The 16,637-nt window shown below is 39.3% G+C and overlaps 1 protein-coding gene across 1 annotated transcript; it reads left to right on the top strand.

Moving 5' to 3' along the window:
* The first annotated feature begins 7,399 nt into the window (after positions 1-7,399).
* On the top strand, positions 7,400-14,673 carry LOC123981905. The gene is made up of 4 exons (XM_046067144.1): positions 7,400-7,691; positions 8,326-8,380; positions 8,560-8,607; positions 12,238-14,673. Exons 1-4 carry the CDS (start codon positions 7,449-7,451, stop codon positions 12,627-12,629), a joined length of 738 nt encoding a protein of 245 aa, XP_045923100.1. The 5' UTR covers positions 7,400-7,448; the 3' UTR covers positions 12,630-14,673.
* The last annotated feature ends 1,964 nt before the right edge of the window (positions 14,674-16,637 follow it).

The following is a 16,637-nucleotide window of genomic DNA, read 5'->3' as shown; positions in this document are numbered from 1 at the left end:
GGTGAGAAATGAGTAGGTAATTGAGTGAAAAGATAATGAGAGTGAGATTGAACAGAGCGAAGGAAGTGGTCTTAAATCTCACGCCTGAGTGATTTGCAGGAACCTCTGTCCACCTGTAAACACTCAGGGGGGTCCAGAGTATAACTGGATCAAAGTGGCCTGCGGACAGACATGTCCTGGTTTCTCTGTAGTGTCCGAGGGTTTTTGGAGTTTCCGTGGACCCAAAGATTGCTACGGACCCGAGTACAGACTAGCTAGAGAGAGTAGATTAAGTGTACTTCTCTGTTTATTCTCTTTTCAAAATAATTGTAACTCAATTATTTGCTCAACCCCTCAGCCTGTTTTTTTTTTCTTCAATTTAACTCTTTTACCCTGATTGTACTCTGCACTGTAACTTTTACTGTCCTGTGTTACCCTGTTTATTATCATTAATAATTTTTTTTATCCTGTTTTTATTTTCTATTTATATTTTAATGTGTATTTTTTCAATTTCCCTATGTTGCTTTTATATTTAATGTAAAGCACTTTGAAATGCCTTGTTGTTGAAATGTGTTAAAAAAATAAACAAATAAACTTGCCTTGCCTTGCCTAGACAGTAGCAAGTTGAGAATTGCAGGACCAACATTTTTCATTTTATTAGTTTTTGTTTCATGAAAACATGTGATGTAATTTTTATACAAATATACAAAAAAAAACTGTAATAGAAAAACTAAAACTTGTAATTGAACATTTAAGTTTTAAACTTAAACAACCATATATTCAAAATAAAAATAAACGTTTACGTGTTTTGTTTTCAGTTTCAATAAAATGTTGATTTAATTATGGAATTATTTTGAATAAATGATTCATTTTTCCATCCATCCATCGTCAACCGCTTATCCTGTGTATAGGGTTGCGGGGGGCTGGAGCCAATACCAGCTGACTTCAGGAGATGATGGGGTACACCCTGGACAGGTTGCCAGTCCATTGCAGGGCCACACATAGACATACAACCACTCACATTCACACCTAAGGACAACCTAGCCTCCCCCGACAAATATGAGCTGCTTTGAATAGATACTTTGGACAACTGCACAAAGCTGAAAATCATGCATTGCAAGGACTTTGTTAGGGTGTCGCTCATGATAAGTCCTCAAATGTCAAAATTTATAAAAGTGGAAAATGAAAATTAATCTTTTATTCAAAATAATTCCAGAATTAAATCAACATTAAATTGAAAACAAAACACTTAAACACTTATTTTTATTTTGAATATATGGTTGTATTTTTCAAGTTTAAGACCAAAACTTAAATGTTCAATTACAAGTTTTACTTTTTCTATTACAGTTTTATTTTTTAATTAACAAAACATTTGGCCCTGATCAATCCTGTATGTTTCAGGTTATTAATACCTGTATAAACAGTTCATTAGTGACTATCCTAATCAACACTACATGTACCATTTGCTAGCTCAATTATTTGTGAACATTTTTCAAAATATGCGTGAAAGACATGGACCAAGTCAGGAAGGGCGACCATAAAGACTGGTTATGTATAGGGCCCCGAATGTTGTCCTTCACCCCTGGTTTTATGGGGCAGCATCCTTTAGTTTCATGAAGGGTACATCTGTTTGTTTTGTTGGTTGCCCTTTCTCATCACCCATTTGAGCCTACGAAGGCAGTGGGGATTAAGTTCATTTCACTAAAAACAGAATTACTCCTTTAACCACATCAAAGTGTGTGGCTGACTTACAGGGTTTGTCCACCTGCCCGTCCTGCTGGCCTTTGGGCCTAAGTTGGTGGAGTCAGCTTAAAGAAATTCCACAGTTAAGCTTTTGCAACAGCAGGCTTCAGAAAAGAGGACCAGCTGTTTGTGTCATGTGCCACAAACCATAAAGGCAAGCCACTGTCAAAGAACCGGGCATTAAGTCAAGTAACCCAAAGTTTTCCTCAGCATTTTAGGGCATATCAAATTAAATCAAATCAAATTGTCATCACATTGTTTTGATTTAACATAAAAAAGAAATGAACTTAAAGAGACTGAATGCTGGAAACACAGCTCCATTTACATTATACTGTTTTCTGTTTGGCAGAAATGTGTAAATAAGCAACCTTAATAGGTGATATTAAGTCTATGTTTTGTTAACAGCTTGCTGCCCTCAAGTGGCCGGAAAAATAAACACTGCTCCAACAAAACTTTATACTGTTTCTAAAATTCCAAAATACTTCTACCAGTTTAGAAAAAAAAAATATTCTGGCACAAACTAAAAAATCAAAAAAATTAAATGTTTTATTATTATCATCATAATGATAAAAGCCATAATACATTAGAGGTAAAGAAAAAATTCACAAGTTTTGTACATTGTACATAAATTTATGGAGGGATTATTGGGTCAGAACTAAAACTAAAAGTCGAAATTGGAAACTAAAAGTCGAAATCTAAAACTAAAAGTCGAAGTTGAAAATTTATTTTGTATTTAGGACTGGGCATTTAGTCATTCAGCCATTTAGGATTGGGGATTTGGTTTTTAGGATTGGGAATTTGGGGATTTAGGATTGGGGTTCCCCGCGACCCGACACCGGCGCAGAGGCACTTTATGGACTGCAGGGGGAGCTCTGACTGCCAGCACACTGCCACGAAAGCAAGCAGAGGGAGTGAGCAGGGCTATTAACCCCGCTGAGGGCTGTGTGTATAAACTGTAAAGATAAGGTGTAGAAGCTGTGTTTCTGGGTAATAGCACCATGCTGGGCAGGTGACAGGTGTGTGTTTACAGTGTTTGTGTGCTCTGAAAAACATAACAGTTTTATGAAGTTCTATGAAGTCTCAGCCGGCAGACCTAGTATGGTATTATTACTACACATGTATGGATTTAACTTTGAGGCGTGATAGACATCCGGACACTACCTGCATCACTGCCGATGTCATTTGACCAGGGAGACAATGGTGATTAATGCGATTGTCATCAGTGTTTTCCTAGTGTTTGTTTTTGCCCCATGCTCAGCTACATCCACACACCTGCACTGGGTTGCACTAGCTCTGTATTATGTGAGGTTAATGGGTTCTTAGGTTCATAACACAGGCACCCCCTTACATATTGTTTAGAGTGTAGCAGTGGGGTTTGTTTTTTTGTTTCTTCATGTATTGTTTTGTGATACTTTTGCTTTTTGGTATTGTTTAATTATGTATTGTTGTGCTCCAGTGTCCTGTACACAAGTAGGCCATAGTTAAAAAAGTAAGTGTTAGATCCCACTTTTACCACAAGAGGGAGTATACTGTTAGTGAGTTATGTTAGGAGCAGCTTCAACAAGGCAGTGCAGACCATGCTCATAACAATGTACCGATCTGTTTGTGTAGGTTGCAGGTATGTTGCAAGCAGACATAATATATGAACGGAACATACGTAGACGTAAGTAGACGTAAATAGTCCATGTATCATCCGCTTAAGACCTTGTGGTGGTACATATAAGAAATTGTGTCTCTAAAGCCTGTAACATGACTGTACATGCAACTGTAATAAACAGGAGCTACAATACAAATCTGTATAATGTAAGAGTTGTGCCAAATGTTTTCCTTTATTGGTATACTGTTAGTGAGTTATGTGAGAAGCCTCAACATAGCAGTGCATTTCCGTAACTTAACATGACTCTGAACTGACCGTGCTGATAACAATGTTTCGATCTGTTCATGTTGCAGATTTTAGTAACGATATTCAAAGCCACACTGAGTTTTCATTCAGATGTGCAACAATTACTTCTCTCTTAAGTTCGGGCATAAACTCGACACTAGAGGCTTAGTAACTGCTAGTTAGATTGTAACAAAAACAGTAACCAAAATTGGATGCACCATGGTTAACGTTTGGTATGGACTAAATGGAGTTCCAAAGTCTTTGAAAATCTACAGTCTTCAAAACGCATGCAAAATAGAGTAAATTTGAACCTAGATGAATTTTCAACTGCAAATCACCACAATCTTTATTACTGGGTTGGACTGTGACTTTACATTCACAGGTATTTGAGTAAACTGTCTTATCTGTTTGATTCATAATTTCATCTTCAGTTATTGCCACCTGTATTTTGTCCCCATCAGCTAAATAAATCCCATGCAACATACAGAAGGATATCAGCACTTTATTAAACAATGAATGTGCTTCACTGAATCAAATGTAATAGTGTTGAATCATTAATCCTTCCTCCACTGAAGTTTTTTTTAAGATAAATGAAATGGTCCGTGTTAGCATGAATTCATAGTTCTAGCACCACTGGATTAAAATGGAGACTTTACTCTTTATTTACCCATTGCCATGGTGAATTGTAATTTTCACACTCAGGGTTGATTGAACTAGTTTTGATCAGCTGTTTAAGAACTGAAAACTCAGTTTCACATCTCAGGCTCAATCAACTCGGAGCTCCTGCCTCATCATCTCTCCTTTGCTTCCTAGTGTCTTCTTTGTGACTAACCTTTTGTTTCTTGTACCTCAGGATCACCACCTGCTCCTCTGCCTCACGTTTGCCTTCTGCTGGACAGCCAGCCATGCGTCCCCCATTCGCTACTGCCCACGTCATCTCATCTGACATTATTCACAAACTTCCTTCAGATGCCTTCAGATATCCAACCCTAGTCATCTTTCGTTCATCTAATGCCCTTACACCATCACAATACTGTGGGCACAATGCATCATTTTTCACCCACTACCTCTATGATCCAAAAGAGGTGATAAAGCAGCTAAACCCCTTAGTGATAAGCAACTACAGACCAATCTGCAATATCCCTTTTCCTAGTAAAATTTTAGAAAAGGATGTCTACAAACAACTGCATAATTACCTTTCCCTCCACAATCTATACGATGTGTAGCAATCTAGCTTCAGGACCAAGCGCAGCACTGAAACAGCTTTGAAGTAGTCAGTGATGAAAAGATCAACAATGCTGCAAACAAACCTTCTATCCTTGTATTTCTAGAATAGACTGCAGCCTTAGATACTGTTAACCACAGCTTTTTAATCAGTAAACTAGAAAATTCATTTGGGCAATGTGGCCGTGTCTTAAAGGGGCTCTCTTCTTATCTAACTGCCAGGACATTCTCTGTGTCTCTTGACAACTTTTAAACTGGCAATTATGACATTTTCTTTGAGGTCCCACAAGGCTCAGTTGTGTATTTCACTTTCACATGATATCCTCAGCCCTATTATGACCCTGACAACTGTATCAGTGACATCAAGTACTGGATGATCAAAAACTTTTTGGAGTAAAAAATAGACTGAGGTCCTGTTGGAGAAAACCATATTACCATTATGACCTTACTGCTGTTTACATTCTCCCTGACACAAATTTAAAAAATGCACTGGACAGTTACTTCCTGGGTGTATCTGTGTTTGTATATTTGTAAAACAATAACTGTATAGGCCATTTTTATGTTACCATATTCAAATGTATATCTAACTATCTGTTATGTGCTGTGTGTAGCATAAGGAGACTACAAACTTTCCTGCCCTATGGAATAAAGTTCCTGAGTTTTGTATCCATGTGATGAGTCCAGGTTTTGTCAACAGTGCCAGTGGAGATCAATGTAAATGGGCGAAGAACAGGGCTGTGTTAAATATATAATGTTGCTTCATATACTGCAAAACCTGGAAATTAGAGGGTCATGGCTCAGAAGGTAAATATTTATTTCTTACAAATAGTTTTTAAAGACTTGTTTTCAGGATGAAAAAATGACGTCAAATAAACGTGTGCAGGTCAGGCCTTGTGAGGTGACGTCGCTGTCTCTATCTGTCATTACCTGGTGTAGGAAGCTTCTATACATAATTGAAGAACACTGATTTTATTATCGTAAAATTGGAAGTATAAGGAAATGTTATGCCAATTTCCAGTTTTATTTTGCTGCCTATACAAATGAGCAAATTCTTCCAAAGACAGCAGAACAAATGACAAACTACATAATCATAACTAAAAGCCAAATTAGCCCAAATATCTTTCTAATTTCAGCGGCACCCACCACTTGAAGCAAATAAGGTAGTAATTATAGATCACATAGAAACTCTGTAAGATAAAATACAAGCCTTCAATGAAGACTAAATTATGTCTAAGTGAGAGATAATGTCCTGAGTGGATCCAGAGGTTACTGAATCAGCTGTAGCTGTAATTTCCAACTTGTTGTGTGACCCAGTGGACTGGGACTCTGCTGCAGATGGCTGATCCAAAGCTGTGACACCAAGTGTTTGCAGGGGGGAGGACAAGTCAGTGGGGAAAAACAGTGGAGCTTGTGTTAACCTCAAAAACCTCTAGTGTAGACTTTAGGCCCAAATAAGCAGCTGAGCGGGAGCCAGGAGACTGAGCATGGGGCAATAACAAACACAGGGACAGACGGGAACACTAGAAACACACTGAAGTGAAAGAACAAAAGGAGACACTATAGGAAAACACTGATGACAATCACATTAATCACCATTGTCTCCCTGGTCAAATGACATCGGCAGTGATGCAGGTAGTGTCCTCTGTTTCTGATTAGCGGATGTCTATCAGGCCTCAACGTTACATCCATACATGTGTAGTAATAATACCATACTAGGTCTGCCGGCTGAGACTTTATAGCTGCGCTGTTATGTTTTTCAGAGCTCACAAACACTGTAAACACACACCTGTCACCTGCCCAGCATGGTGCTATTACCCAGAAACACAGCTTCTACACCTTATCTTTACAGTTTATACACACAGCCCTCAGCGGGGTTAATAGCCGCATTTAAAACCTGCATGTACCGATAGAAATGTAACTCATGCATCTCAGCAACAGTTAGCCTAATATAGCTAATTTGCTAATGTTATCATATCTTACCTGCTGTACTGTCCGCTGCTTTCTCGTCACATGGATAGCATTCCTTTCACTGTTGACTTTGTGTGTGAGGCCACATGGACAGAAATGCTGTACACTTTTAATTATGGTATTAAAAATGATAGTCCTCCCTCCAGCCCTGCTCACTTCCTCTGCTTGCTTTCATGGCAGTGTGTTGGCAGTCAGAGCTCCCCCTGCAGTCCATAAAGTGCCTCTGCGCCACAGCCGTTCCAAACTCTCCCTGCAGGCTTTGGGTCACGCCTCCTCATTTGCATACACAACTCAATCCTAAATCCCCAAATTCCCAATCCTAAATGGCTAAATGCCCTATCCTAAATACCAAATGCCCAATCCTAAATACCATATTCATTTTCGACTTCAACTTTTAGTTTTAGACTTTTAGTTTTAGTTCTGACCCAATAATCCCTCCATATAAATCCGGTCTCTAGTCTCTGCTCCTCCTCTCTCTCTTCTCCCTTCCCATCTGCATGAATGGAGAGATGAGGTAATTCATGATTTTGGTGTAGGCGGTTAGCTACCCCCACTGTTCAACTGCTAATATAAGACACCCCATGTATCACCGGTAAACAGATTTTTTCAGGACCAGCCACCAGCTACTTAAACTGAGATCAGACCTGCTACCATGGGGCAGAGACTGATGGGACACATTCGGCCAGCTGAAGTTGCCTGCAGCGATGCAATAATAGAGATGGGCTCGGAGAAGTCTGCGCTCATTCTCATCAAACACTGCCGGGACATGAAGCAACAGGAGATGCGTCTCAGACTTATCACTCTGCTCCTGGTGCTCCTTTGTACAGCACTGTACATTTTTGCCATCTGTACAGATTTAAGGCAACATGAAAAATCTGGATCCACTGGACAAGGGGTAAGTTCCAAAACTTTTTCATTTTGTTTTCCTTGTCTTCTTAGAAAGCTTTGGCTGTGTCTGGATCGTTGATGATGTGAGCATGTAAACATCATTGGCAGCTTGTCTGTAATATTGGGATATACAAATAAACTTAAGTTAACAAAGTACAAGCAGCCTACTCGTACAGAGCCATCGGTCCACTAAACCCCTGAAGTGAGATGTGGTGTTGGGTTTTAAAACTAGTAACCACTATCAAATGGCTTGATGTGATGCTGGCACAGTGCCCAGTATACTGCATCTCTGTTAATACATACAGTGATTACAGATGAGCTGCCACAGAATGAGTTGTATAAACTTAAGTACTTGTGCCATAAGGTTAAGGGATAGACATGACTTAATGTTTCTGTGTAAATGTATCGGATTTATATTTACATAGGCTGTTGTGTCCACATTTTAATGTGCTACTTTATTTCACTACGTCCCAATATCATCACTATAGATGACAAACCTTCCCGTCCACCTATATAGAATATATCTCACTGAACACAGATTAGACAAAACATAAAAATATATTTACTGTTTTTATGAAGCAAATTTCCCGTACAACCTGTTTATTGTTACTTTATAAAAATGTGTTCCACCTTATTCCTAGAGTGCAGTTGCACAAAGTCCAGCCTACTCCAAGCAAGAGAGAGTGTGTCCAGCAGGTATGCTATATCATTAACTTCATGCTTTCTAAAATGGTTTATGGAAGTGGGAGGCCCTGTTTTGGAACTAAGACAGTTTTCTCATACTTGTGTTTCGTGACTCAAATCAGGGTGTTGCTTTTCCAAAAATAGTATACAAGCAAGCAGCTATATTTTGAACCTCTCCTCACTTTCTCTAGCTACAGATAATCCTCAAATGAACCCACAAAGAATGCGCATTCATCTAAGTAAGTATGTTTCTTGAGTTTTCACTACTATTTGAGTGACTCTTGTTTTGGCTGATAGTGAGTGAAGCACATGTATTTTATGTTAGTTTATATTTTTACTTCTTATTGTTATCCACATGTATTGTATTATTTGTTTTGTAAATTCCATGTGTACACACCTAAATACTTCTCCAAAGATGAACAAACACTAAGTGTAGCCTATATTCTCAATACAAAATCAACAAATCTTAGCCGAATGAATCACAACCCCAACATTACAAAGCTATAAAAGTATGTCATGAAAGTGTGACCTGAGTCACATCTGGTCTTAGGAGATCATGCAAAACATCTACAGCAGTCAGACAACCAAGTTGTGTATGAGTTTCTTGGCATAAAACTAGCACAGGAAATGGGTCCACATCATGATTTCATGCCTTTGCTTTGATTAGGAGTTATGTGTTTCAACAGTGCGTGACTTTTCCCCTCTCCTTTATTGAGTCATATATCTTTTTTTGTTTGCAAAATGAAAAAGCCCAAAGTCCAGCCCAAAGGGAGTTCCCATCTCCCACAGAAAACTCTGCTCTGAACTGCCTGAAAACAGCTTGTTTGTAGTCCAGCCCTTTCTTCCCTGCGACATCACAGCAAAATGTGCGTCATAATGCTCACTTAGTGGCTAGTCCGACACACCCTCAAAAAATTTTTTAGACTATTTTCAGGGATGCTGCAGCAAAAATTAATTTTTCATCTAAGCACACCTAAAAAAATAATACAATCATTTATTATTATTTTCTGAAAATAATTATTTGTCCAGTTTCTAATGTTTTACCTAATGATCCGCGACCGTGCTGGCTGACCTGTCAGCTGCAGCGGAACCATAGTCAGTATATTACTGGACGAAGCCACCCCGCTGATTTGAATGGAGAGGAGTGAAGCCAGTTTTGGACCAATAATATACTACTTCCTGTTGGCACTACTGCGCATGATCGCACAGCATAACCGTGGTTTAATGACGTAGAACAACGGCAGAAACACCATAATTCTGGTAGCTGCGTGCTGTTTGTCTGACTTAGATAGTCACTGATTAATCAGCCCACCTACGAGGCTCACCTGTCAAACACCAATGCAGCGTCATTGATGGCCGAATAGTTTTTTTAGATTGCTGAGAGCTTAAAATCTAATACAGTTAGATCTCTCATGTGCAACGGGGTGTCACAGGGTTTTGACGTAATTTTTGGGCCTATATGGATTGGTTGGCTTCACTGTCCGATCTCTGGCTTTCCCCCTTGAGTGGAACACTGTTTGTGTGTCTGTCAGTCTGGGCCAAACTAATAGGCTACTTTCAACATTGAGGGGGGATATTCGAGCGGCCACTCCCAACTTGTACTGATCCTCGTTTTAGCTGAATTCTGATTGGCTCAACGGCGCCAATCTGGGGCGGATTCAATCCAAAACCTTTTGCACCGGTTTACTACGTTTTGTCCAAGGGGGTAAGACAGAGATCGGACAGTGAAGCCGACCAAAGCCTGCATGGAGAGATCCATTAGTTACTGGGAAAATGAGTAAATGTAAAATGAGAAAAGTAATATTAGTACAGTTCCTGCCCAACACTACTAACAGTAGACTTAGCTACTGTATGAAATTAGTTAGAATATTATACTGATAGAAATAATATATACTTCACAGATTCTGTGCAAAGAAAATAAAGATTTTTTTTAACAATCAAATAACACTGACAAATTAAACTCAATCAGCAACAGAAAAGTACTTCCTTAAAGAAGTGGTATTCTGCTCATTTTCAGGTTCAAAATCTTATTTAGGGGTTGTACCAGAGCAGGTTTACATGGTTTAATTTTCAAAAAATACCATCTTTTTTGTCAGACTGCACATTGCTGCAGCTCCTCTTTTCACCCTGTGTTGAAGGCTTGTTTAAGCTATGGAGTGATACATCTGGTCTCTAAATGATCTTTGTTGGGAGTTGCACATGCGCAGTTCCTAGTTAAGGACTACTAGCCAATCAGAAGCAGAGAAGGGCGGGTCAGCGAAAAGATGGTAAACAGATTCAGCTGTACATGTTGCCGAACAGGTTGGCAACATGGACTGGAGCAAGAGTTTCAGAGTGGTGAGTTATTAATCTGTAACAAAAGACTCTTTCATCCATAAAGTTTTAACTGAGCTCTGTCTCTACATCACAGTAACAACTTTATGTCCACTGACGGCCTGGAGGGTAGCTAGTGTTTGGAAGGGAGAGGGGAGCTGTGTGCTGCAGATCAGTGAGGGCGTGTCGGACTAGTCGCTCAGTGAGCATTATGACACATATTTTCATTGTGATGTCACAAGAAAGGGAGGTAAAGGCTGGACTACAAACAAGCTGTTTTCAGGCAGTTCAGAGCAGAGTTTTCTGTGGGAGATGGGAACTCCTTTTGGACTGGACTTTGGGCTTTTTCACTTTGCAAACCTGTTACCTGCACAAAAAAGATATATAACTCAATAAAGGAGAGTCAAAAAGCCAAAAAGCATAATACCACTTCTTTAAAAGAGAAAGCAAGCACGTAACAAGATTTAACTGAAAACACAAGACTGAACACTTTTAACACCCTCCCTCCTCCAAGGGAGTAAACATGAGCCTACAGCTCCACATTTCCCGAGTACACAGCTCCACAATGCTGTCTGACCCTAAGTGGTCCACTGACCCCACAGGTGTCATTTACACTGGGGACGCTGGTGACATGTCCCCGCCACATTTTGAAATGGTTGATTTGTTGAAAACGTTCTACACCAAGAAATGTTAACAAATGAAAAATGTTTTGAAAAAGGTTGATTTGCAAAATAAGAAAACATGCACTGTAATATAGTTTTCCCTCATAGAGAAAAAGACATTTCCACCGTAAATTGGAGCAGAATGCAGGAAATTACCAGTTTAATCCTCAAAATCTTCTTGTGTTGTTCTGATGCATCGTCACGTCTCATGACCCAAATGTATCCTCACACCCCTAATCTGAGCCCTTATGTCCCCGCCACTTTTCAACACAAAGTGACGCCCTTGACGGCCTGCTCCGCTTTGCACCAGCTCCTCTCTAGTAGGCCTACTTATTCTCTCCACCAATTAGTGAACACTTTTGCGAGGCATTGAATGTATGCTACATTCTCATTAGGGGCTGAGCACCCCTAAAAGTCTGATCCTAGAATTGCCCCTGTTACAGATCAATAACTCACTACTCTGAAACTCTTGCTCCAGTCCATGTTGCTAAGCTGGTAAGGGGATATACAGCTGAAATGAAGCCGTGTTTACTGGCTTCTCACAACCCGCCCTACTCTACTTCTGATTGGCTAGTAGTCCTTAACTAGGAACTTGCATGTGCAACTCCCAACAAAGATCTTGTAGAAGTAAGATGCATCACTCCATAGCTAAAACGAAGTGTTTAACACACAGGGTGAAACGAGGAGCTGCAGCAATGTGTAGTATGACAAAAATATGGTGTTTTTTTGTGAAACCATGTAAACCTCTTCTGGTACAACCTCTAAATAAGATTTTGAACCTGAAAAATAGTGAAAGAATAGTGAAAATTGTATAAATTATAAGCAAACAAAATAGACAACAAATTATTTGTTTTAATGAAACATTTGATTTACTCTATGTCCTTCATCCTACAGGGTCCATGGCTGCAAACAACAACACTGATAGAGTAAACATCGAATGGGAAGTGGTGTTTGGTGAAAAATACAACGCAGAGAAACGTGCCATTGTGATTCCTGAGACAAGCTTCTATTTTGTCTACGTGAGGATTGCTTTGAGCTGCCAAGAAAAGGATAAAGCTGCAAATTTCACAGGGTTCCATGTAGTGCTTAACAAATGGAATGAAGGTTACAACAAGACTGTAGCCATGACACAGGCCTCGGATGGTATAGCGTGCACTTCACAAGCGTTCAGGAATGTGTTTGTAGGACAACTTTTTGAGTTGCTGGAAGGAGATCATGTGAGTGTGTGGATCGAAGAGGGCTACAAACTGATCACAAAAGCATCATTTGGTGCTTATCTTGCATAGAGAATGTGCCTTGAAAAGAATAGGCCTAATGTGTGTTTAGTGTCACAGTCTTAATAATGTAATGCTTTTTTTTATTTAAAATTGGGGTTGTTTATCATTCCCTATCTACAAGCTTTGTATGTTTTAAAGCATTTAGTGTCAAGGCTTAAAATAGTATTCAGGTTTGGAAGATATAAAGTATATACACATGGGTGACAAATTACAAGTTATGTTGTTCCACCAGAAGTCTCTGAAACAGCTTCATTGGTCATTGACAAAAGATTCTGCTGGAGGTACAAACACAATTCTTCCAAAAGATATTCACTCATTTGGTGCGGAGATGTGGTCTCTCCAAAGTCTCCCATTGGTGTTCACCTGGGTTGAGATCTGAAGACTGAAGGCCATCAGTTTCATCAGCATGAGTAAATGGGTTGCAAAACATCATCATTTATTTATTCAGCCTTGTCCTTTAACTTGTCAGTGGACAATATTGTATACATATATATATGTGAGTGTGTGTGAGTATAGTTTTCATGAGTAATATTTAACTGAGACGACATTGGCTCAACAATTAATACATTTTCATTGTCTTTGAAGTTTTGAGGTAGTTTGTTTCTTTGTCATGTAAGTCAGTACACTCAATTGTGAACTGTCAAAGAATTTGGATGCTGGAAATGCCGGAACTATGCTCTGTTGTTGAAGTTTAAGGCTGTTTGTTTATTATTGGATTAATCATCCATAAATCTTACGGTTTTTTTTTAAATTAACTATTTATAATAAACAATTGTTGCTAACAATGTTTTAACAATGTGAATTGTCAATTTCCTTGTAAGTTTAACCAAATAACAAAAACATATTTACCCTCTTACACCCAATGTTAGTTTTCATTGCTGAGACCTTTACTGCCACCCCAATACAACAGAGGTGAATGGAATGTCAAAGTATAGATATTTACTTTTAAAGTCAGTCAACAGATATTAATCAGTCAATTTAAATGTGGAGTAAGTGGGACATTGCCTCTGGAAACACATTTTAGTTTTTCCACATGAAATGTCTCAGCACAAAGAAAATTCCATTCACCTCCATTGTACCGAGGTAAATTGCAGGTTTTTAAATTTAACAGAAAAATGTATCTTAATGTTAGTTTGTGGCTTTGAAATAAGGCAACTGTCTCTATTATTTAGTTCCTAGATTAGCCTAGCATTAGTTTTCACTTAAATCTTTTTAAATGAATTCTAGTAAAAACTGCCAAAATGATCTCATAAAAGCATAACAGCGTGCATAAATATGTTAGACAGCTAACTATCAGCATCTATTCAAAACAATGCTCAAAACATGCTAACTTTATAGGGGAAGTACAGCTAGTAATACATGGCAGCGCTAATTTTAAAGAAAAACATTTGTCTACAAGAAGGATGTATGGTGAAAAAAAGGGAACTGTAGAGGTTAATTGTGAAAGTATGGGTTTGTTTTAGAAAGGTGTCCATATGTTATGTGTACTCAGGGATTATTTCATAAATTATGAAGCACTAACTATTTTTAGGATTTTTGAATAAATGTACAAAAAAGTTCCTGTATTTTGCTTCTCATTCTAAGACAAGCATCAATTATATTCTACTGGTTTGTTTTGTGCATTCTCATGGGTGCATTTGTGTGATCGCTATATTATAATGAGTCAGTTTCACTGTATAACTGTAACCATGGGATTAATTTACTTTTATGATTGTTAACTCAACAGGACTCATTGGATCATTTAAATTGGTCTCCTTACATTGGGTTTTACTACATCAGTATTTTTTCTATTATAATATTATTGTTGCATTATAGTCCCATTGTTGCATTATGTATTTAAATGAACTGTACAAATTTCATGTTGACTTTTGTAATTGCCTTCTTTTTGTGACCTATGGATTATATCAAGCACCTGTCTGAGTTCATCTTTCCTTGTAATCTTGAAGAGCTTGGTCTGATTGCGAACTATTGGTTCTGCTGTGGGCCTGTAAAGCCCACTTAGACATTTAATGTGATATTGGACTATGCAAATAAACTGGACTTGAGTATGTAATATAGGCCTGCTTTCCCCTTTTTGGAAAACACTACAGAGCATGTATATAGTTATACCCTACCTCATCACATGAGTGGTTGTTTTCTACAAGTGGTTATCTTCCAGTTGAATGTTCTAATATTAGCTGCAAGTTTTAAACAGTACCTGCTGGTGGACAGTGGCATATAAATAGGCAGCAGAATATGCCAGTAAACAATGGTTGTAGGGTATACGGCAGGAGATGAGGATACAGTCACAAGTTTAAATAGCATTTTGTTTTTGATATACCGCCTTACTATTTGAGCAAGCATTGCAAGATTTGCTGGTCAAAAGATGTCTAGGTGTCTAGATTAAAACTGGGCAAAATGTATTTTCTGGACATCTAGTTACATATAACTGTTGTTTAAACAGCATTTCATTTGACCATAATTTGTTACATTGAAAAAAAGCAATTTACGGAAGTTATCTTAACTTCCACTTTTCAACCAAGTTCAGCCCAGTTTCAACCAATGTCTTTGTTTCAGTTTTCACATCACAAGATTATTTACTTGAAATACAAGGTATGGCCTGGAGAGCTGTCATACCTTGGCACCACACAAATGCTATCCATTCAGCCTGCTGTTACACAAAGTATATGGCTTTGAGGCTAGCGTGCAAAATTCCGGAAATCAACATAATTATTATGACTCAGAGAATGAAGATAACCACCATGTGTATGGAGATCTGTCAGGGCCTATTGAAACAGGTTTATCATATCATAATCCGTTTATGAGAACATCCTAAAAGAAGTGTTATTTAGTACCAACATTTTTTCAGCGCCAAATCACAACAACAGTTATCTCACAGCGCTTTTCATAAAAGAGCAGGTCTAGACTGTACTCTATGATGTTATTTACAGAAGCCCAATAATTCCCACCAAGAGCAACACTAGGCGACAGACGCAAGGAAAAACTTCCTTTAACACGTAATACATACAACAATAACACATCCTAGATCTGAATGAATGAAATAATCTCATTAAATACTCCTTTCTTTACATAGTTGAATGTGCTTACAACAAAATCACACAAAAATGATCAATGGAAATCAAATTTATCAACCCATGGAGGTCTGGATTTGGAGTCACACTCAAAATCAAAGTGGAAAACCACACTACAGGCCGATCCAACTTTGATGTAATGTCCTTAAAACAAGTCAAATTGAGGCTCAGTAGTGTGTGTGGCCTCCACGTGCCTGTATGACCTCACTACAACGCCTGGGCGTGCTCCTGATGTGGTGGCGGATGGTCTCCTGAGGGATCTCCTCCCAGACCTGGACTGAAGCATCCGCCAACTCCTGGACAGTCTGTGGTGCAACGTGGCGTTGGTGGATGGAGCGAGACATGATGTCCCAGATGTGCTCAGTTGGATTCAGGTCTGGGGAACGGGTGGGCCGGTCCATAGCATCAATGCCTTCCTCTTGCAGGAACTGCTGACACACTCCAGCCACATAAGGTCTAGCATTGTGTTGCATTAGGAGGAACTCAGGGCCAACCGCACCAGCATATGGTCTCACAAGGGGTCTGAGGATCTCATCTCTGTACCTAATGGCAGTCTGGCTACCTCTGGCGAGCACATGGAGGGCAAAGAAATGCCACCCCACACCATTACTGACCCACCGCCAAACCGGTCATGCTGGAGGATGTTGCAGGCAGCAGAACGTTCTCCACGGCGTCTCCAGACTCTGTCACGTCTGTCACATGTGCTCAGTGTGAACCTGCTTTCATCTGAAGAGCACAGGGCGCCAGTGGCGAATTTGCCAATCTTGGTGTTCTCTGGCAAATGCCAAACGTCCTGCACGGTGTTGGGCTGTAAGCACAACCCCCACCTGTGGACGTCGGGCCCTCATACCACCCTCATGGAGTCTGTTTCTGACCGTTTGAGCAGACACATGCACATTTGTGGCCTGCTGGAGGTCATTTTGCAGGGCTCTGGCAGTGCTCCTCC

This window comes from Micropterus dolomieu, linkage group LG13 (assembly GCF_021292245.1).
Source record: "Micropterus dolomieu isolate WLL.071019.BEF.003 ecotype Adirondacks linkage group LG13, ASM2129224v1, whole genome shotgun sequence".
Classification (NCBI taxonomy): domain Eukaryota; kingdom Metazoa; phylum Chordata; class Actinopteri; order Centrarchiformes; family Centrarchidae; genus Micropterus; species Micropterus dolomieu.
Note: the sequence above shows the minus strand (reverse complement) of the source record. Positions and strands in the feature narration are given on the sequence as shown.